Genomic DNA, 22,591 nt, shown 5'->3' on the forward strand with positions numbered 1-22,591 from the left:
TAAACGCTACTGTAATGTAGGAAACACGGCAGCCAGTTTACACACAGCAAGGTCTCACAAGCTTTTACTGTAGTGAAGATGCTTTCCTAGAAAATGCCACTCACTGCACACTTAATTTAACAATATAGAACTAGGCCGGGAAGACAACAGTAATGTTAGTTTACCCATGGGTGCAGGAGATAAAGATTGTGTACGGCTTACCTCACTGCCTATTCATGGCTTTTTTTTCTACATTTACCAGTATCTTCTTTTTCTTTTAAGGCAATTAATAGTGACACTGTGCAGCTACGTCCGGTTTCTGGGGCATCAGATGATGTTGCTTCCGGGCCAGGTGGCTCTGAAGATGTCACACCATATATGTCATTATTTGCTACAGATGGAGTGGGATATGCAAGAGCCCGTTATAATGCTGAGTTCTGTCATGCATATTGTGCTATGCGGTGGCATTAAATTCTTCATATTTCCCCATATTTCATGCAACTTTGCAAATATTCTCCTGCTAAGAAGAATAGAGAGACTTTTAATATCTCCCACTCTGGTGATGTCATAATTGTTTAGCTGGGAGCACTGCACATCCATTATGTAATACAATTTGTCCTACTTTGTGTAATGTTCTGTCATTATATAATAGCCTATCCTCTGTCTCACCTTGAGCAATGTAATAGGAGATCTACTATTAATAATATATCAATATTTAGGGGTAAATGTCCTTGCCTTTGGACTCCTGGTGCAGAGCAATGCACATATCAGAATATCGGGCATCAAAGATCACATGTTTCTTACGCAGCCCTAACAATATTCTGATATGTGCTCCCAGTATGCACTGCTCTGCGCCTTGACCACAAAAGCAGAAAATGAAGTTTCTAACCATCAGTTTGTGCGTTACAATTAGCCAGCAACAGGAAGTTAGGGCTAATGTTTAAGTCATCTACTGGAACTGCAGATCTGCCAGACATCAGTTGAAAGCCAGGAGGATACAGCTAATGTAAAACCCATAATGGGAAATAATGCTTTTGAATATATAAGTGATGAAACTGTGTTTTTCTTTAATAAAATAAGAGCAACTACAAGTTACCTGTTAACGAACTCTCAAACCACTGACAGTATAGAACAGCATTTTTAAAAATTCTGTATAAAACCTCACATCCCACATCCTGCCTCTTCATCTCAACTGGCCCCTTGGTGTTTTTCTTTGATTCTGTTGGCTGTTAAAGGTATACTTCCACATTCAGCCCTGAGCAGGCTTCTTTGGTTTTCATACCTGCTCATTTTTCTTAGAAAATGGTTTGAATTTTATTGGGTGCTGCCGTTTTCAAGTCAGCGAGAAATGTTGAGGGATTTAATTTTGAGTGATGGAGTGTTTTTTTAAAATCTTGGAAGCAAGCAAATTGTTAACTTCAAAAGAAAATCATTTTGAAGCCCTTTATTACAGGATATGACCATTTCAGTGTAGGAGGCAGTTCTGTTTAGGTAGCATTTTGAAATATATTTACTATTAATATGTTCATCAATGGCCTGATTCTTCAGTATAGATACAGGAAAAGCTAGATCTTTGCAACTTGTCACAGCAGATGCAGGTTACCACACTGCTCTTTTAAAAGGAGTTACAACAAAGATTTATTGCTTTGAAGCTTTTTTAGTTTAGCATTACTTTGATGACTACATTCATGGTGTTGAAATTGTTGATGTGAAGTATAAATAGATTTAAGCATGTTAATAACAATAACTTGGATTTATATAGCACCTTTAACATAGTAAAATGTCCGAAGGCGCTTCACAGGAGCGTTATCAAACAAAATTTGACACCGAGCCACATAATGAGATATTCGGACAGGTTGGTTAAAGAGGTAGATTTTAAAGAGCGTCTTAAAGGAAGAGAGAGAGGTAGAGATGTCCAGGGAGGGAATTCCAGAGCTTAGGGGCTAGACAGCTTAAGGCACGGCTACCAATGGTGGAGTGATTAAAATCAGGAATGCTCAAGAGGCAAGAATTGAAGGAGTGCAGAGATCTTGGAGGGTTGTAGGGCTGGAGGAGGTTCCAGAGATAGGGAGGGGCGAGGCAACAGAGGGATTTGAAAACAATGATGAGAATTTTAATATCGAGGCGTTTCCGGACTGGGAGCCATTGAAGGTCAGCGAGCACAGGGGTGATGGGTGTACGGGACTTGGCACGAGGCTCAATGTCTAGCAATCAAAGAACAAATTATGGTAATTAGACACCAGTGAGACATTCACATTATTCTCAACCAAGACAGGTAGCAAAAGCTGACCAACAGCTTCAAAAAACCTACCGATAACAAGAAAGCAGATCGGTCAAGAATGGCTCTGGATTTATAACATGAAAACTAGTAACTACACTAAAATTCCAGTGGAATATCGGATTGTTATAACTTCATCCCTGCATCCCCAAAACAAGCTAATAAATGTTGAGGATACATAAAACTTGGAGGGGTCTGGGTCATACTGCCACAGAAAATATTGATTTTTGACATTTTATTTGGTGTGTTTTCTAACATTTGGAATCTGCAATGGATCAGCCAATCCATTGCCGCCACCTCCCTGGTCCTTATCAGTGCACATGTTGTGAATAAATTAATAATAAAATAACATTTTAACAGAAGTAAACATTTAAAGTATTAAAAGCAGTGATAAATTTAAATCAAGCTATTAATTGTTGAGATTTTTGAAAATAAAATATTTCAAGTAAAAACAAATTGCTTATCTGAAATATTTCTGTTACAATTTTCAGGCAGTCTAAATGTTAGTATTTTCTAAATGATCAAGTTAAGCTAAAGTTTAAAAACATTAGCTCCCTTTAGTAGAAGCGGTTTTAAATGTATAAACTATCATTGTTTTAATTACAGTTTACAGCCAGTCTAAAATATTTAAAATTATTTTTTGTAAAAGGAGCAGAAGGATGGAGTATTTACATTGGAGGGTCCTTCATTTCCCCTCCCTGCCACCTTCTCTGTGCTTGGATGCTAGGGAGGATCTGGATCTGGTGGGGTGACAGACATCTGCTTGGAAACCTGACTCACCTAGAAACTGATCTTGGACAGCAGGAAGTCTGGTGCAAATTCTGCTTTTGTATCCCCTCATTGAGTTGGCCCATCCCAACATGTCCTCCCACTGGTGCTGGTAATGTGCATTCTGCACTAGTACTCACTGATCACTGGGGACAATGGAAGCATTGTCAACTGCCCATCTCTTCTGCTGCACTTCAAAGCTAATAGGCTCTTCAACACTGAGAGGCACTGGGAGCACGGGTAAGAATGAGGAGGAGGGCAGGCCTCACATCACATTAAGATAAATCTATGGATTAGTAACTTGGCATTTCATAACCTGCTCTATGTACTGAGCAGCCATAATCATCTGCTGCAGTAAGTTATGCTTTTCTTCCAAGATGTTTGTGTATGGATTTTATGCATAACCAAAATATGCACAAAAGGAACAGATTTTCAAACTGTTTTATATTTCAGTTAGATTCAAGCAAAATATCTTTTTTATACAATGCCTGTATTGCCCACACTTGAACTTCAAAATCAATGTGGAGAAAAGACTGAGCTTCCTCCATTGAAAACTTCTGGATTCTTGCACTGTGCAGAGTCACCCGATCACCATCCTCCATTTCACTTTTTTTATTCGTTCATGGGATGTGGGCATCGCTGGCAAGCCCAGCATTGATTGCCCATCCCTCACTGTACCTTTAGCTGGCAGGTAAGGTGCAGCTCTGGAATTTTGGTGCATATCTTATTTGTGCCACTTTGGCATCTGTCTGAGCTGCTCACCGAGTTTTAAAAAAAATTCTCCTCATCACCCCTCTGGTTCTTCTGCCATTTATCTTAAATCTGTATCCTCTGGTTACTGATCCTCCTGCCAGTGGAAACAGTTTCTCCTTATTTACTCCATCAAAATCCCTCATAATTTTGAACACCTCTATTAAATCTCTCCTTAACCTTCTCTGTTCCAAGGAGAACAATCTTCTCTAGTCTCTCCACATAACTGAAGTCCCTCATTCCTGGTATCACTCTGGTAAATCTCCTCTGCACCTTCTCCAAGGCCTTGACATCCTTTCTAAAGTGTGGTACCCATAACTGGACACAATACTCAAATTGAGGCCTAACCAGTGATTTAACCTTCTCCTCTTCTTCCTCCCCATGCCTCCTAGTGCTAAAGAGTCGGGAACAGATAGGCAGGTTTTATGGCAGCTCTCCAGCTCTCCTTCACAATCCACTAACCAGCAACAGTTGTGATCTGTCCCACTAAGCACAGGAAACTTGACACTTGTGTGGAAGCACTGAGCCATGGTGGTTTATGGGGTAACTTTGGAGGAGTGCAGAAAGTTGGAATCCATGTTAGTTTTAGCAAGAAATGAGGTTACTGGTTTGGAATGCTGAAGTTCACACTAAATGCAAATGGTTACCATGTATGCATTCAATTCGTTGAGGTAGTGCAAAGAATCTCCGTACTGTTGATCCCTAGTATCAAAGAGATGAGACTGGAGACTCCAGCTGGGGTCTAACCAGTGATTTTTAAAGGTCAGCATAACTTCCTTGTTTTTGAACTCTATGCCTCTGTTTATAAAGCCAAAGATACCATATGCTTTTTTAACAGCTTTCATAACTTGCCCTGCCATCTTCAAAGGTTTGTGTATGCCCACCTCCAGGTCTCTCTCTCTCTTCCTGCACCCCCTTTAAAATTGTACCATTTCGTTTACATTGTCTCTCCTCATTCTTCCTACCAAAATGCATCACTTCACACTTCACTGCGTTAAATTGCATCTGCCATGTGTCTGCCTATTTCACCAATCTGGCTATTTCTTCCTGGAATCTGTTACTATCCTCCTCACTATTTACTACATTTGAGTTTTGTGTCATTTGCAAACTTTGAAATTGTGCCCTGTATACCCAAACCCAGGTCATTAATAAATATCAAAAAGAGCAGTGGTCCCAACATCGACCCCTAGGGGACACCACTCTACACTTCCCTCCAGTCTGAAAAACAACTGTTCACGACTACTCTCTGCCATCTGCCTCTTAGCCAATTTCGTTTCCACACTGCCATTGCCTCTTTAATTCCATGGGCTTCAATTTTGCTAACAGGTCCATTATTTGGTACCTTATCAAATGTCTTTTGAAAGTCCATATACATAACATCAACTGCACTACCTTCATCAACCCTTGCCATTACTTCATCAAAGAAGTCAGGATGTCCCAAAGTGCTTCACAGCCAATGAAGTACTTCTGAAGTGTAGTCACTGTTGTAATGTGGGAAATCATGGCAGCCAACCTGCGTACAGCAAGCTCCCACACACAGCAGAGATAAATAACCACATAATCTGTTTTTAGTGACGTTGGTTGAGATATAAATGTTGGCCAGGACACCAAGATAACTCCCCTACTCTTCTTCAAGTAGTGCCATGGATCTTTTATGTCCACCTGAGAGGGCAGATTCAATGTCTCACTCATTGACAGTGATTGAATTCAATTTTTATTGTGTAGGATTCAGGATTTTTACTGGTGTGTAGAGAACAGACTCTGCAATTCTGTCCAATTTTCTTTGAAAACCTACCAAATGTCCTTGATTATATGTACTTTTACATTCTCATAGGGTGTTCAGTAGGAACAGCACCCAAAGAAAGACTATCAACCTGTAGGATACCACTTTCCTTTATTTACCTTAAGTTAAAACCATAACTGTAGGACAAGTAGCTCAAGTGGCAAAGTGAGAAAAAACAAATCTAGGACTGATGCCAGGAAGAAGTTGTTCTCATAGTGATCAACACTTGAAATTGGTTTAGGAAGCATTTACCTTGGAAATATTTAAGAAACATTTAGATGCTGTTATGGGAGATGGACATTTTTGGATCGATGAACTAGGATTGGCTGAATGGCCTTCTTCGTGTATCCACCTGGTAAGCTTATGATCTTGGGTTTCTAGCTTAGCTACGAGCCCCAGTTCTTTTTTCGTTGCATGCAACTGTCTTTCTTTCCTGAGTTTTTGCCTTCCTTGGTTTTAAACACAGATGCACCAAATACTTTGAAGCTTTGGTGCACGATGTGTCTAGTCTTTAAAGTCTTCAAAATTGATTTTGTTACAGGCTGAACCTGGTTTTCATTTTTAAAAATAATTATTTTTTCAGCTGTTACATAGATCACTTGTGGCATAGTACATATAAGCAGTAACAGGCTATGCTGTATTAATGCAGTGAGCATATGATTTTGTTCATGTGCAGATTGGGAACTTGGTGACTTTACTGTCTCGAAAGGAAACCCCCCAGCTAAAAAATCTCCCATACATATTTGTTAAAAAGAATCAATTGAATGTTCTAAATTTTTTGCTCTGAGTGCAGAAATAAGGCTGGATCTTTACCTCTCCAATTCTGTGTGGCTGAATATTTAATACTTTTGTCTACTAATATTTAATGATCCAGCAGTAATCTCAAACCTTTCTCACTTTTTATCACCACAGTGGTACACTATATTTATTACAGATGCTAAGAGTAAATGGTGCTTCAAAAATACAAAATATGTCCTCTTAAATTTATTAGAATCCATGAATCTGCCTGTACAATATAGTGTCAGACAGATAATCAAAATATTTCTTATGCAAAATACCTTAAAAGGCTGCTGCTGCTAATTTATTTGTCTTGCAGTTTTGTAATGTAAATAGAAACAATGGAAGAGCAGTTGCTCTGCTGACTCTGGGAAGTTTTCAATATAAATAATGTTGTTCACCTTACCAGTGGTACATTAACAGTTTGTTTTGGTCTGAATATGTAGGATTACTTTCTTATTCTTTTGGTGTACCATTTCCTTTTATTAATAAACAGGCAAGTGAATTCTATAGCAAATCATTAAGGCTTTATGTTTGTAGATTTTCTTTAAAGAACAAATGCACAATGTTACACTCATGGGCTGCTTAAAAAGCCATGATTAGCTGCACTATTTCAATGGAAAATGATATCACTTTATCATTGAAATGTTCTGCAGCTATCACCATGTCCCTGTTTAAATTCATAAATCATCATTTATAAACTGTTAAGTTTCAATCTCTCCGGTTTATTAAAGGTCATTTTACAGAATTGAAAATCTGAGGGCTGGCAAATTTTCAATCAGCAACAGATCCATGATAAATTGGTTTATCCTTTGACAGCAATTGTGAAACCATGAAAGAATCAAGCATGTAGCAATGTTATGTAATTTTAATGGAAAAATATTGAGAAGCTTTGCTTCAGGAAATGATCATCAGTAAATGACAAGCAAATTCAGAAATGTTCTTATTTTCACAAATATCACAGCTTATTTGATGCATAGGCAGAATGTTACAAAGCAGAAGCTGAAATATTAAATACTTGGAAGAATAGATATAATAATCCGAGGATGATGCGTTCACAGAAGTACCGGGTTGTTGTTATGGTTACTTTGGTTAGTCAGCCAGTGTGCTTGCTGTCACTGGGCATATAGCTGCCTGCACCGTTCTTCTCCAGCTCTAATAATCCACTGGTCATTGGAGCACACAGTGTAGATGCCAAGCTTGGAGGGCTGGAGATCTGTTTCCGTTTTGTGCACTGAGTTAGCTCAAATTCAGCCCGAGGAAGATTTCCAATTCAGTTAGAATCTAGCCTGCAATGCTTCACTGGAAATCACTCGCTGGTTGAGCAATGAGCTAAAAACAAGTTGGTCACGAAACTTGCCACTGGGGTTGTCAACCTTCCAGGATTGATCTCCCGGACACTGCTGCGAGCAAACTGGGAGCAAAATCATAGGGCCAATGAAAAAAGTTGTGTGTTCTTCAAAAAAAAATTTCCTTAAACACTTTTGTTTATTAGTTATAAAAATGTTGGCGATGGGGGGGGAAAAAACGCTGTTTGACTGACAGTGAAGAATCATCCAATCGGGCAATGTGAGGATGGATCTGTCAGGCACCAATGGCAGGAGCGTGGGGTTGGGGTAGTTGGAAGTGGTAGGTCATGTGATGAAACCATATCGGTACCAACGACATAGGTTTAAAAAAAAGGGATGAGGTCCTGCACGGTGAATTTAAGGAGGTAGGAGAAAAACTAAAAAGCAGGACCTCAAAGGTAGTGATCTCAGGATTACTACCAGTGCTACGTGCTAGTGAGTATAGGAAAAAGAGAATAGACCAGATGAATGCGTGGCTGCAGGGATGGTGTAGGAGGGAGGGATTTAGATTCCTGAGACATTAGGACCGGTTCTGGGAAGGTGAGACCTGTACAAGCGGGACGGGTTACACCTGAGCAGGACAGGGACCAATGCCCTCGCGGGGGTGTTTGCTAGTGCTGTTGGGGAAGGTTTAAAATGGAATGGCAGGGGGATGGGAACCTGAGCAGGGAGACAGAGGAGGGGGAAACAAGGATAGAAACAAAAGACAGAAAGGGATGAAGCAATAGTGGAAGGCAGAGAAAACAAGGGCCATATGTGCAAAATAATACTAAGATGACTAGCAATCTTAAAAAGACAAGTCTAAAGGCATTGTATCTTAATGCGCGGAGCATTCGCAACAAGGTAGATGAATTAACAGCGCTGATAGATATTAACGGGTATGATATAGTTGCGATTACGGAGACATGACTGCAGGGTGACTAAGGATGGGAACTGAACATCCAAGGTATTCAATATTTAGGAAGGACAGACAAAAAGGGAAAGGAGGTGGGGTAGCATTGTTAGTAAAGGAGGAAATCAATGCAATAGTGAGGAAGGATATTGGCTTGGAAAATTACGATGTGGAATCTGTATGGGTGGAGCTAAGAAGCACCAAGGGGCAGAAAACGTTGGTGGGGGTTGTCTATAGGCCCCCAAACAGTAGTGGAGATGTAGGGGAGGGCATTAAACAGGAAATTAGAGACGCATGCAAGAAGGGTACAACTATAATCATGGGTGACTTTAATTTGAATATGGATTGGTCAAACCAAATTAGCAATAATACTGTGGGGGAGGAATTCCTGGAGTGTGTACGTGATGGATTTCTAGACCAATACGTTGAGAAACCAACTAGAGAACAGGCGATCCTAGATTGGGTATTGTGCAATGAGAAAGGATTAATTAACAATCTTGTTGTGTGGGGTCCCTTAGGGAAGAGTGACCATAACATGATAGAATTCCTCATGAAGATGGAAAGTGAAGTAGTCGAATCCGAAACTAGGGTCCTGAATCTAAATAAACGAAATTATGAAAGTATGAGGTGTGAGTTGGCTAGGATAGATTGGGGAACTTTACTAAAAGGGATGACGGTGGATAGGCAATGGCTAATATTTAAAGAACGTGTGCAGGAATTACAACAATTATTCATTCCTGTCTAGTGCAAAAATAAAACAGGAAAGGTGGCTCAACCGTGGCTTACAAAAGAAATTAGGGATAGTATTCGATCCAAAGAGGAGACATATAAAATTGCCAGAAAAAGCGGCAAGCCTGAGGATTGGGAGCAGTTTAGAATTCAGCAAAGGAGAACAAAGAGATTGATTAAGAGGGGAAAAATAGAGTATGAGAGTAAACTATCAGGGAACATAAAAACTGACTGTAAAAGCTTCTATAACTATGTCAAGAGAAAAAGATTAGTGAAGACAAATGTAGGTCCCTTACAGTCAGAAATGGGGGGAATTATAATGGGAATCAAAGAATTGGCAGAACAATTAAACACATACTTTGGTTCTGTCTTCATAAAGGAGGACCAAAATAACCTCCTGGAAATGTTAGGGATTCAAAGGTCTGATGAGAGGGAGGAACTGAAGGGAATCAGTATTAGTAAAAAAAATAGTGCTAGGGAAATTAAGGGGGCTAAAGGCTGACAAATCCCCAGGGCCTGATAATCTGTATCCCAGAGTACTAAAAGAGGTAGCCATTGAAATAGTGGATGCATTGGTTGTCAACATCCAAAATTCTATAGATTATGGAACAGTTCCTGCAGATTGGAGGGTGGCAAATGTAACCAAACTATTTAAAAAAGGAGGGAGAGAAAAAACAGGGAATTACAGACCAGTTAGCCTAACATCAGTAGTGGGGAAAATGCTAGAGTCTATTAAAAAGGATGTGATAACAGAACACTTGGAAGGCATTAACAGGACTGGACAAAGTCAGCATGGGTTTATGAAAGGGAAATCATGCTTAACAAATTTACTGGATTTTTTTGAGGATGTAACGAGTAGAATAGATCGTGGAGAACCAGTGGATGTGGCGTATTTGGATTTTCAGAAGGCTTTTGATAAGATCCCACACAAGAAGTTAGTGTGCAAAATTAAAGCACATGGGATTGGGGGGAATATACTGGCATGGATTGAGGATTGGTTGACAGACAGGAAACAGAGAGTCGGAATAAACGGGTCTTTTTCCGAGTGGCAGGCAGTGACTAGTGGGGTACCGCAGGGATCAGTGCTTGGGCCCCAGCTATTCACAATATATATCAATGATTTGGATGAGGGAACTGAATGTAACATTTCCAAGTTTGCAGATGACACAAAGCTGGGGTGGAATGTGAGTTGTGAGGAGGATGCAAAGAGGCTCCAATGTGATTTAGACAAGTTTGGTGAGTGGGCAAGAACATGGCAGATGCAGTATAACGTGGATAAATGTGAGGTTATCCACTTTGGTTGTAAAAACAGAAAGGCAGATTAATTTCTGAATGGTGATAGATTGGGAAAATGGGAGGTGCAACGAGACCTGGGTGTCCTTGTACACCAGTTTGCTGAAAGTGAGCATTCAGGTGCAGCAAGCAGTTAGGAAGGCGAATGGTATGTTGGTGTTCATTGCAAGAGGATTTGAGTACGGGAACAGGGATGTCTTACTGCAGTTGTACAGGGCCTTGGTGAGACCACATCTGGAGTATTGTGTGCAGTTTTGGTCTCCTTATCTGAGGAAGGATGTCCTTGCCATGAAGGGAGTGCAACGAAAGTTTATCAGACTGATTCCTGGGATGGCAGGACTGAAGTATGAGGAGAGATTGGGTTGACTAGGCCTATATTCACTCGAGTTTAGAAGAATGAGAGGTGATCTCATCAAAACATATAAAATTCTAACAGAACTAGACAGACTAGATGCAGGGAGGATGTTCCCGATGGCTGGGGAGTCCAGAACTAGGGGTCTCAGTCTCAGGATATGGGGTATGCCATTTGGAACCAAGATGAGGAGAAATTTCTTCACTCAGAGGGTGGTGAACCTATGGAATTCTCTACCACAGAAGGCAGTGGAGGCCAAGTCATTAGATGTATTCAAGAAGGAGATAGATATATTTCTTAATGCTAAAGGGATCAAGGGATATGGGGAAAAAGCGGGAACAGGGTACTGAGTTATTTGATCAGCCATGATCACTTTGAATGGCGGAGCAGGCCCGAAGGGCCGAGTGGCCTACTCTTGCACTATTTTCTATGTTTCTATGTTTCTCAACCTCCAGGAATAAGTCCAACCAGAGTTGACAACTCTACTTGGCGCAGGTTTATCTAAAGTTTTGACTGAACATACTGATGCAGTACTGATGCCAATTTAGCAGATTCAGCAGTGAGGTAGTTACACGGCCTGCTTGCATCACTGTGGAGTGGGAAAGGCAAAACTTTGTGAGTATGCACTCAAATGCATGCATGTAGTTAGCTTCTGCAAGTGAGGAGCTGAAAAGGCAATTTGCTATTTTCAGGTGGTAGAATTTGTAAGATGAAGATCAAAAAGCTTGAATTCAAGTAAATAAAAATAAAAAATTACACTGGTACTGGTGTGAAGCAAAAATGTGCAAGAATGTCATTATCAAGTTGCTCTCACTAACTATAATATTGACTGTGCATCAATAGCTGTACAGCATTCTTTTGACTTCAGCCCACTGCAGTTTGTGTGTTAAATTTTAAGGTTCTTCATGCAGATAGATTAATATTTTCTAATTTTTTTTCTCCTGAAGCCAGAGAAGCCTAAAATCATTGAACCACTGGACTATGAGGCAGTCATTGAAGACCATGAGAGCCATATTCAGAATCACCCCCTCAAAGATATGCTGCAGTTCCCTGACAATGATTTCTCTGTGAGTAGAACTATTATAGTTTGAAAATTTTTGTTTAATTCCAACTTTTTTTGTGTGTACAAAAAACATGTCTTAAAATAGCTTTTGTGGCACACAGCTATGTAAATCAGGACCAAGCTCATCTCCTAGGTAAACAGTTTCATTACCATTCTAATGTATAAGTAACTCTTGACTTTACATCAGTGATACTTTTTAAATGTTAGAACACCATCTGAGTTAATTTTGTGTTTAGCCAGATTTATATTAGTATTGCATTGACCTGTGCTCTTTTTTCCTCTCCTGTTTCACTTCATGTATAACAATAACAACTTGCATTTATATAGTGCCTTATAAGGCACTGCTAACAATGTTACTTTGTTCTGATCTTGTGCTGGGTTCACATTAGTTTTGGCTTGTTTGTGGTTGAATGAAGTGAATCCACATGCTGAGTATTATAATGTTGGCCAAGTGCCACCATGTATGCACAAGCTTGGGTGTCTGCAGATGTGCAGTGAGGCTCTGAATCGTGGAGGAAACTGGAACACAAGGTAAGTGTCACGTGACAAGTGCGAGTGAAGTTGTGTTGCTTAATTCTGCTTCACTTGCACCAATATGCCGCTACTAGCTGCGAAACAGCAGTATTATTTACGAGCACAACCTATCTGCTGTATTTTTTCTTTGTGGCAGAAAATAAATGTGCCTTATTCCCAATGTGAGGCGAAGGCCTCAATTCATAGATGCACTGGAATCCAATGTGTGCCGGTGTTAATTTTAACTGCAAACCATGTAATATGCACACTAGCACTTGTACTTTGAATTAGCTGCCAATTCACTGCAAATATGAATTTGCAACTGCAGTGTAATGAGAAATTCAGGTTTAATTTGCTTTCGGTCTCAATCTCTGAAGGTGCCTATAATTTTGCAAATAAATGAAATTCCAGAAGATAAATTAAACACACATGCCACAGGAATCCACAAAGGAACAGAGTTGTTATAAATCATCTGAAAAAAACTCTTGGCAGTTTTACTTACTTGTCTGGAGCAAAAACTTCAGAAGGAATATTAAGAAAATGTTTTAAAGTTATTTTTAAAAACTCAAGTAATGACTAATAGTGCATTTCATAATTTCTTGTACTATGCACATCTCACTTTCAAAAATTAGCTCAATAATATGAAATCTGCTTATTTTGTGTGCAAATATCTGTGTTAGTTAAGGAGACAAAAATTTTGACTTTCGCATTCCGAATAAAGTAATACTTCATTTATTAAAATGAGATGATCCTTATAATAATCGTAATTGGCATTTTAATCTGAGTGTTTTATTCTGTTAAAGCCATGTTTAACATTAACTGAGTAACATGGAATAAATGTAATTACTGGAAGCTCAATACCTTAGTTTTTTTACAAATGTGTGGCTAACAATACCCTACCCAGGGCAATTCAGACATTAGAACCCTGATTTTAACCTAGCCCACCTGGTGGGAATGGAGCAGGCAGGGGGTTAAAATCACGTTGGGAGCTTCTCACACCGTTCCTGCCTGCCACAATACTAACTCACCAGTTTTTGGCTTTGGATCAGACCCCACCCCAGGCAAACGAGGGCCTCATTAAAATCTCACAGATACGCTCTATCTCTGCCCCCAGGCAATTTAAAATGAAAATCGCAGATGCCCCACCCAGTCTTGAACCTCCCAGCAAAACCTGGTGAGATTGGTGCCTGAGTGCTCCTGTAGCACTATAAAAAGGGGTCCTCAGCTACAGCTCACTGGACCACAGGACCTTTTGCTCTCTGGTTTTCAAGGAGAGTTTCCTGCTTTCAGATCGCTACTTCTACACTTTTTTTCCCCAAACAGCCCGGAGTAAGCTTTCTCTACTTACTACGGGTTCCCTTCTTGCTTCTTTATTCTACACGGAGCAAGACTTGGAGGAGAGGGAGCAGCAGCAGTAGCTGCACAAGTCTTGTGACTACCTCCACCAGCACCTGGGCCTCTCCGAAGACAACAGGTGAGGGGGGCTGTGTGTAGGAGACCATACCCAGCATACAGGGTGTATAGGCCAAGTCCACCTTCTTGGACTTCTCTGAGAACCAGTACAGGAGGAGGCTGTGCTTCTCCAGGCAGGTTGTCGTAGACCCATGTCATCTCCTGGAACAGGATCTGCTACATGCTGGACCAGGGGGGCAGGCTGTACCAGTAGCCCTCCATGTCACCATAGCGCTGAATTTCTTTGCCATTGGATTGTTGCAGGCTGCTACAGGGGACGTCACCCACATATAATAGTCTGCAGTACACAGCTGCATTCAATAGGTGACCAATACCCTCTTTGCCAGGACCAAGCAGTACATCGCCGTCCCCACTGACCTCAGCAGTCAACAGGGCAGAACTCGGGGCTTTGCAGCAGTGGCTGACTTAATCATTGACTGCACACATGTCATCATCAGGGAACCGAAATGAGAACCAGCAACATTCATCAATAGAAAAGGATACCACTCTAGCAATGTACAGCTAGTGGCCGATCACAGAAACACCATTATGCAGGTCTGTGCAAGGTATCCAGGAAGCTGCCATGATACTTTCATCCTGAGACAGTCTTCTGGAACAGCTTAAATTGAATGGGAATCTGCAGGTGACGATGTTCCCATGATATTGCTGCTTTTGTCCTTCTCGCTGGTAGATGTCATGGGGCTAGGAGATGCATTCAAAGTAGGCTCAGTGAGTTGCTGCAGTCCAGACTGAAGGTACAACTATAACTTTCATTTATGCAGTGCCTTTAATGTAGAAAAACATCTCAAGGCGCTTCACAAGGTGCTGCCCAAAGGAAAAATGGATATCGAGGCAAAGAAGGAAAGATTAGGAGGGGTGATCAAAAGTTTGGCCAAAGAAGTGGGTTTTAAGGAAGGTCTTAAAGGAGGAGAGGGAGTTAGAGAGGCAGGGGGGTTAAGAAAGGACCAAGCCTGCTGAAAGCATGGCCACCAAATGTGGGGAGAAGAGACCCTAGTTACACCCTTCGTAAATTGCAACTCATCCAAATCTCTGCTGCCCATATCCAGTCCTGCTCACCTAGTATCCCTGTCCCAACCAATCTTCATTGCCTCTTCATCCACCCAACACTAGTTTCAAAATTCTTAGCCTCATGTACAAATCCCTCTATGGCCTTGCCTCTGCAACTTCCTTCAGTCTGTGTCTCTACATCCACCCCCTGGCTTTCTGCCTCTAGCATTTTTGCATCCTCCAGTCCACGACTTAAAAATTATCTTCAAAATCTATCTCTTTGATCATGCCTTCAGTTACCCCCAAATCTTCTCCCATCAATGCTCAGTATCTGGTTATTTTCTTCTGTGAAGCGCATTGGGACATTTTATTATGTTAAAGGCACTGTAAAAGTGCATGTTGCTATTGTCACCATCCTCAAATTCTTGTTAAAATAATAAAATTCCTCTAATGGCCTGGGTTATAAGGTATTAAAGGTAAACCATTGTGGATGAATGCCAAAGTGTTTCGATAGCAGCGTGTGGGACTTATATTTTGAAAACTTTGTTTATGAAGATACAAATTTCAACTCTTAATGCTATTGTATTAAGTTGGGATTTTCTGATGAAGCCGAAGGAGCTTTGCTGTGCTACATTTACAAGAAGGAACCTCGGATTTTTTGGCTGATTTAGTGAATTAAAGTTGCATTAACGAGAGCCATTCCAATAACTGTTGGCCTTCACTATCCAACGCTGGAGTGCCTCCAACTACGTTGGCTGGCAACCTTAACATATTTGGCCATTAGCATATTATTGTGAAGTGGTTATAGTCACATGTTTGTCACATTAAGAGAGCTTTACAACATGAAATGTCAGGCAAAGTAGATTTCCCAACCTTCTTATGCATTGCACTTGACAGAATAATTCCACCTAGATACTGTTTTTTTCAAGTAAAATTTCACAATGCTATTTGACATCCTGAAAAACCTTGTCAACTTGATTCTAACCATTATTGCTACAGATGCTGCATGCTCATAATTCGCATGCATTTTTCAGCATTTTAGATTGGACTCTTTCTGTCAGCTGGTTCTTAGCTAATCGATGGAAACACTTTGTAGTAAGTGTTACAAGAATCTCTGAAATTCCTTTATCTGCAACCCCCCTCCCCCCCCTCCCCCCAGGGTAAATCAGGTGAAATTGTCAAATACCTATCCCACTTTGCATCTTGTGTTATTTATCCTTGACTGGTTGGCTTCATTGGCCAGATACTTCCAGGGGCCCAGTTGCTCAGGAATGAATATGCTCCACAGACCATTCAATCATCACCATTGAGTGGGGAAATTAGATTGACCTTGTAATAAAGACAACAAATTCATTGCATATAAATCTATGTATCATGTAATGGAAGAGCCATTGATATGATGTATTATTTTGAGTGATACGAATATTATCTTATTAAAAAAACAAACAGCAACTGGTTAGGCCTCAGCTGGAGTATTGTGTCCAATTATGGGCACTGCACTTTAGGAAGGATGTCAAGGCCTGAGTGAGGGTGCAGAAGAGAGTTACTAGAATGGTGCCAGGGATGAGAGACTTCAGTTATGTGGAGAGACCGGAGAAGCTGGGGTTGTTTTCCTTAGAACAGAGAAGGTTAAGGGGAGATTTGATAGAGCTGTTCAAAATCATGAATGGTTTTGACAGAGCAAATAAGGAGAAATTGTTTCCCGTGGCAGAAGGGTCAGTAACCAGAGGACACAGATTTAAGCTGATCAGCAAAAGAGCCAGAGGCGACAATAGGAAAATAATATTTACCCAGTGAGTTGTAATGATCTGGAATGCACCACCTGAAAGGGTGGTGGCAGCAGATTCAATGGTAACTTTCAAAAGGGAATTGGATAAATACTTGAAGGGAAAAAATTTACAGGGCTATCGGGAAAGAGCAGAGGAATGGGACTAATTGGATAGCTCTTTCAAAGAGCCAGCACATGCATGATGGGCTGAATGGCCTCCTCCTGTGCTGTACCCACCATGATACTGTGATACCTGTATTGTAGAAGACTATACCAATTGGTCTGTCTGAATAGCAGTTTAACCAATGAGAACCTGCACAGTGTATTTATTATTTGGTTAGAACTTTCACTGGAATATCATGTTTTGTATTTATTTAGCTTTATTTTATTTCAGGAAAAGATTCAACTAGAGAAAGCATTTTGAATGTTACGAATGATTGGGTTGATAGTTGTTGCATATTGCCAATAATGTAGCCCATTCCATTCATTCATGTTATTTGCATGAATCTTTCACTCTGTCAGTGCATTGAAAAAATGCAAAAATGTTTATTTTTGCGACTTATAAATTTAGCAGCCAGCAAATTCTATACATGCATTGTAATTCTCCTGACTCTAACACTGATACAGTCGCAGTAACCATTACAATCTCATAACACACGTGCATCCAAAAGTTGATGGGGTAGAAATTCTTTTGGGCCTGTGTTCTGGCCCAGACTCGCGCTGCGCATCCAACGCTCACCCCAACCGAGAGGCCTGAGACTGGCCCGAAAATGGGCCTCAGGCTTCATTAACATTTTATGTTATGCCTCCAAAGGTAGCTTGCGCAATTGAACAGCACGAATGTCAGTCCGCTTACCTTGCCAGGAGCAGTCCAAAGCTGGGTTGGAGCAGGAAATGGGTGGGGTGGAGCATGGGGGACGATTGCGATGAGTGTGGAATCGAGAGAGTACTCCTGCTCCTCCTGGCTCTACGGGAAGGTTTGTGTAAAAATTGGAATAAAAAACTTACTTTTAGTTGGGGCTGCAGCGGCCCCTAAAGAATCCTGAGCAGGGCAATTTCACAGAGGAGGCCCAGAACAAGCATTAGGCCCCTCATTTACATGTGCAAGGAACCTAATGTTTGTATTAATCGGCCGTCAGGGACACCTGAAAAATGGCCAGACCCAATTTCAGGTCAATTGCTTTTCATGCATCCTTTGGGCACAGGACATTGGTCCCCATAATTGGGCCATGTTGCCTGTAAAATGGGCAAAACGAAATCCAATTTCTACCCCAATATGCTTTAAGCTTGATTTTGGTCTTTTTTTAAACAAACCTATAGAAAACTTTTCACTAATTAAATTGAAAGTATGGTTTAAAAATGTAGAAAAGAATTAAATATCAAAAGAATCTGTATGCACAGTGGTAAAGACAGCATAAAATCACATGGGAGCAGTTCCTCTTGGTGGTGAAACAGTCAGTGATGGGGGAAGTATTCAGGGAAATGGTCAGCAAATATGGGAATGAGACATGAATGTAAGTGACATCAGTGTGACTGAAATCAGGCATACAGCAGGTTTTCACAGCTAGATTATTACCCAGATTATTTCCATTTATGTGCATCGAATGTATTCAAAGTCTTTTAAACAATAAGTAACAAAAACTTACTGTTTCTTTATGTCCAGACATCGTCAATACCAAGGGAAAGACGTACCATATGTTCCACAGTGCCTGAAGGGGCAGAAAATGAAGCAGAAAATCTACTGGTAAAGCAGGTAAAGGATGAAATATGTATTGTAGTTCATGGCTGGACAGTGGAAATTGAAAGGTGGTTTCGAGAACAGCAGATTAGTTTAAATGACATTTGATGAATTGCAGAAGTGCCTTCTTGTTCTGTGCTCATGCAGTAAGCCAATTTACAATTACATTAAAATACATGCAAGATTATATAGCCGATCTTCATCGCCAATAACTGAGATTCAATGTTGAAATTTGTTGACTTGAATCTTGCTGTTGGACTCCTGTCAAAACACCAAATTTAAGAATTACAACTAACAATCAAATTATTTTCTTTTCTATTCACTTCATTAAATTTTCTTTTTGACTAAATAGTTGCTGCTGGATTCATCAAACAGGATACCAACAGAACAAGTTCGCTGAAGTTACCTGCAAAGTTTCTGCTTACATAGAATTATATAGTATCTACAGTGCAGAAACAAGCCATTGAGGCCAACTGGTTTATGCCTCCTCTTGTGCAGTATAAACATCCTCTCCCGGGTCAAGAGAAGTGTTGGAGAGATAGAGCTGGGTATTATCAGCATACATATTCAATCTGATCCCATGCCTGCAGATGAAGTGATTGAGGGGTAATATGTAGGTGAGGAAGGAGATGGGACGAAGTATAGATCCTTGGGAGACTCTAGGTGATGGTGTGGTGAAAGGAGGAGGAAGATTGCTGAAGGTGCGCTGGCTTTGTTTGGATACGTAGAAATGAATCATGCAAGGGCAGTCCCGCGGAACTGGACAACCGAGGAGAGGCAGCACAGGAGAATGGCTTGGACAACTATATTAAGCACTGCAAAGAGATCAAGAAGGACAATGAAGAATAACACATCATGGTCAGTTACAAAGAATGTAATTCATGACTTTGACTTGGACCATTTTGGTGTTGCGAGTATGACGGATGCCAGATTGTAGGAACTTGAACAGGGAGTAATGGCAGAAGTAGAGATGGAGCTGTGAAGTGACAGCATGCTTGTGAACTTTACAGAAGAAAGGGAGATTGGTGATAGGGCACTGGTTAGAGAGGACAGCTGGATTGAGGGTGTATTTTTTAGGTTACGATGATGTAAATGATTTTGAAGGGGAAAGGGATGATGCCAGAGGAGAGGGAACTAACAATATCGGCTGCCATGGGTACCAGGAGGGGTAATTGAGTGATGAGCAATGGGGTGGGAAGGAATCAAGGAAGCAAGAGGTGAGTCTCGTGGAACAGATGAGTTTGGAAAGAGGCACGGGGTAGATGGGGAGAAACAAAGTGCAAAGGGTTAGGGCTGGAATGGTTGGGAAATTGGGGAAGGTTAGGAGCCAAGGGAGAGGAAGTAGCTGTGTGGATGGTCTTGATCTTAGATTTAAAAAAACAATCCACAAGCTCTTGGAATAGGAGGTGATGGCGGAGGAGGCAGGACATGGGTTTCAAGGAAATGGTTAGCTGTGGGGAGAAAGTTATCCTTGCCCTCGAGGATGATCTTGGAGTAGTAGATGCTTTTGGCTGAGATGAGTGAGGTATGGTAAAGTTTGACATAGTTCATAGAATCATAGAAGTTTGCAACATGGAAACAGGCCCTTCGGCCCAACATGTCCATGTCGCCCAGTTTATACCACTAAGCTAGTCCCAATTGCCTGCACTTGGCCCATATCCCTCTATACCCATCTTACCCATGTAACTGTCCAAATGCTTTTTAAAAGACAAAATTGTACCCGCCTCCACTACTGCCTCTGGCAGCTCGTTCCAGACACTCACACCCTTTGAGTGAAAAAATTGCCCCTCTGGACCCTTTTGTATCTCTCCCCTCTCACCTTAAATCTATGCCCCCTCGTTATAGACTCCCCTACCTTTGGGAAAAGATTTTGACTATCTACCTTATCTATGCCCCTCATTATTTTATAGACTTCTATAAGATCACCCCTAAACCTCCTACTCTCCAGGGAAAAAAGTCTCAGTCTATCCAACCTCTCCCTATAAGTCAAACCATCAAGTCCCGGTAGCATCCTAGTCAATCTTTCCTGCACTCTCTCTAGTTTAATAATATCCTTTCTATAATAGGGTGACCAGAACTGTACACAGTATTCCAAGTGTGGCCTTACTAATGTCTTGTACAACTTCAACAAGACATCCCAACTCCTGTATTCATGTTCTCACCAATGAAAACAAGCAAGCTGAATGCCTTCTTCACCACCCTATCCACCTGTGACTCCACTTTCAAGGAGCTATGAACCTGTACTCCCAGATCTCTTTGTTCTATAACTCTCCCCAACGCCCTACCATTAACGGAGTAGGTCCTGGCCCGATTCGATCCACCAAAATGCATCACCTCACATTTATCTAAATTAAACTCCATCTGCCATTCATCGGCCCACTGGCCCAATTTATCAAGATCCCGTTGCAATCCTCGATAACCTTCTTCACTGTCCACAGTGCCACCAATCTTGGTGTCATCTGCAAACTTACTAACCATGCCTCCTAAATTCTCATCCAAATCATTAATATAAATAACAAATAACAGCGGACCCAGCACCGATCCCTGAGGCACACCGCTGGTCACAGGCCTCCAGTTTGAAAAACAACCCTCTACAACCACCCTCTGTCTTCTGTCGTCAATCCAATTTTGTATCCAATTGGCTACCTCACCTTGGATCCCGTGAGATTTAACCTTATGTAACAACCTACCATGCGGTACCTTGTCAAAGGCTTTGCTAAAGTCCATGTAGACCACGTCTACTGCACAGCCCTCATCTATCTTCTTGGTTACCCCTTCAAAAAATTCAATCAAATTCGTGAGACATGAGTTTCCTCTCACAAAACCATGCTGACTGTTCCTAATCAGTCCCTGTCTCTCCAAATGCCTGTAGATCCTGTCTCTCAGAATACCCTCCAACAACTTACCCACTACAGATGTCAGGCTCACCTGTAGTTCCCAGGCTTTTCCCTGCCGCCCTTCTTGAACAAAGGCACAACATTTGCTACCCTCCAATCTTCAGGCACCTCACCTGTAGTTGTCGATGATTCAAATATCTCTGCTAGGGGACCCGCAATTTCCTCCCTAACCTCCCATAACGTCCTGGGATACATTTCATCAGGTCCCGGAGATTTTTCTACCTTGATGCGCATTAAGACTTCCAGCACCTCCCTCTCTGTAATATATACACTCCTCAAGACATCACTATTTATTTCCCCAAGTTCCCTAACATCCATGCCTTTCTCAACCGTAAATACCGATGTGAAATATTCATTCAGGATTTCACCCATCTCTTGTGGTTCCGCACATAGATGACCTTGTTGATCCTTAAGAGGCCCTACTCTCTCCCTAGTTACTCTTTTGCCCTTTATGTATTTGTAGAAGCTCTTTGGATTCTCCTTTGCCTTATCTGCCAAAGCAATCTCATGTCCCCTTTTTGCCCTCCTGATTTCTCTCTTAACTCTACTCCGGCAATCTCTATACTCTTCAAGGGATCCACTTGATCCCAGCTGCCTATGCATGTCATATGCCTCCTTCTTATTTTTGACTAGGGCCTCAATCTCCCGAGTCATCCAAGGTTCCCTACTTCTACCAGCCTTGCCCTTCACTTTATAAGGAATGTGCTTACCCTGAACCCTGGTTAACACACTTTTGAAAGCCTCCCACTTACCAGACGTCCCTTTGCCTGCCAACAGATTCTCCCAATCAACTTCTGAAAGTTCCTGTCTAATACCATCAAAATTGGCCTTCCCCCAATTTAGAATTTTAACTTTTGGGCCAGACCTATCATTCTCCATAGCTATCTTAAAACTAATGGAATTATGATCACTGGTCCCAAAGTGATCCCTCACTAACACTTCTGTCACCTGCCCTTCCTTATTTCCCAAGAGGAGGTCAAGTTTTGCCCCCTCTCTAGTCGGGCCATCCACATACTGAATGAGAAATTCCTCCTGAATACACTCAACAAATTTCTCTCCATCCAAGCCCCTAATGCTATGGCTGTCCCAGTCAATGTTGGGAAAGTTAAAGTCCCCTACTATTACCACCCTATTTTTCTTGCAGCTGTCTGTAATCTCCTTACATATTTGCTCCTCAATTTCCCGTTGACTATTTGGGGGTC

At 41.2% G+C, this 22,591-nt stretch overlaps 1 protein-coding gene across 5 annotated transcripts in view; it reads left to right on the plus strand.

The window, feature by feature from the left end:
• dock10 (dedicator of cytokinesis 10) overlaps window positions 1-22,591 on the plus strand; it is a 262,430-nt gene that overhangs the window by 93,335 nt on the left and 146,504 nt on the right. For all 5 annotated transcript variants that reach the window (XM_067995400.1, XM_067995403.1, XM_067995401.1 and 2 more), the window contains exons 2-3: window positions 11,898-12,017; window positions 18,418-18,507. In XM_067995400.1, the coding sequence (XP_067851501.1) occupies window positions 11,898-12,017; window positions 18,418-18,507 (210 nt within the window). The remainder of the gene's footprint in view (window positions 1-11,897; window positions 12,018-18,417; window positions 18,508-22,591) is intronic.

Source organism: Heptranchias perlo, chromosome 13 (assembly GCF_035084215.1).
Source record: "Heptranchias perlo isolate sHepPer1 chromosome 13, sHepPer1.hap1, whole genome shotgun sequence".
NCBI lineage: Eukaryota > Metazoa > Chordata > Chondrichthyes > Hexanchiformes > Hexanchidae > Heptranchias > Heptranchias perlo.